The sequence below is a fragment of the Etheostoma cragini genome, chromosome 23, assembly GCF_013103735.1.
Source record: "Etheostoma cragini isolate CJK2018 chromosome 23, CSU_Ecrag_1.0, whole genome shotgun sequence".
NCBI classification, from domain to species: Eukaryota; Metazoa; Chordata; class Actinopteri; order Perciformes; family Percidae; genus Etheostoma; species Etheostoma cragini.
The window spans coordinates 180,190-180,617 of record NC_048429.1 but is presented as its reverse complement, the minus strand read 5'-3'; the positions used below and the strand labels follow the sequence as shown (position 1 = coordinate 180,617).

General features: G+C 45.3%; 1 protein-coding gene across 1 annotated transcript in view; it reads left to right on the top strand.

The window, feature by feature from the left end:
* ptpro (protein tyrosine phosphatase receptor type O) overlaps positions 1-428 on the top strand; it is a 7,625-nt gene continuing 7,197 nt past the window's right edge. The window contains exon 1 of the mRNA XM_034864079.1: positions 1-10. Within this exon, the coding sequence (XP_034719970.1) occupies positions 1-10 (10 nt within the window). The remainder of the gene's footprint in view (positions 11-428) is intronic.

The window sequence follows — 428 nt, the reverse complement described above, 5'->3', positions numbered from 1 at the left end:
ATGGACTACTGTAAACTAACCATTTAATATAAGTATAAAAGTTCCTAATATAGTAAAACGCTGCTCTGTCAACATCTGGATGAGTAGAAGAAGAAGAAGAAGAAGAAGAAGAAGTGTTTCATGCAGATTGGTCTCCATAAAGAGGAAGTTGTGGTTGTTTCAGTTTCTAAGAATAAAACGTGACAAGAAATCCTTCGGAGGGCGTTGGCTGCAAGAACCACTTCTGCTCCGGGGCACATCACACGCTAACTACCCACTAACTACCCACTAACTACCCACTAACTTCCCGCTAACTACCCACTAACTACCCGCTAACTACCCACTAACTGGCCGCTAACTACCCCACCACACGCTAACTACCCCACCACACGCTAACTACCCCGCCACACGCTAACTACCCACTAACTACCCGCTAACAACCCACTAAC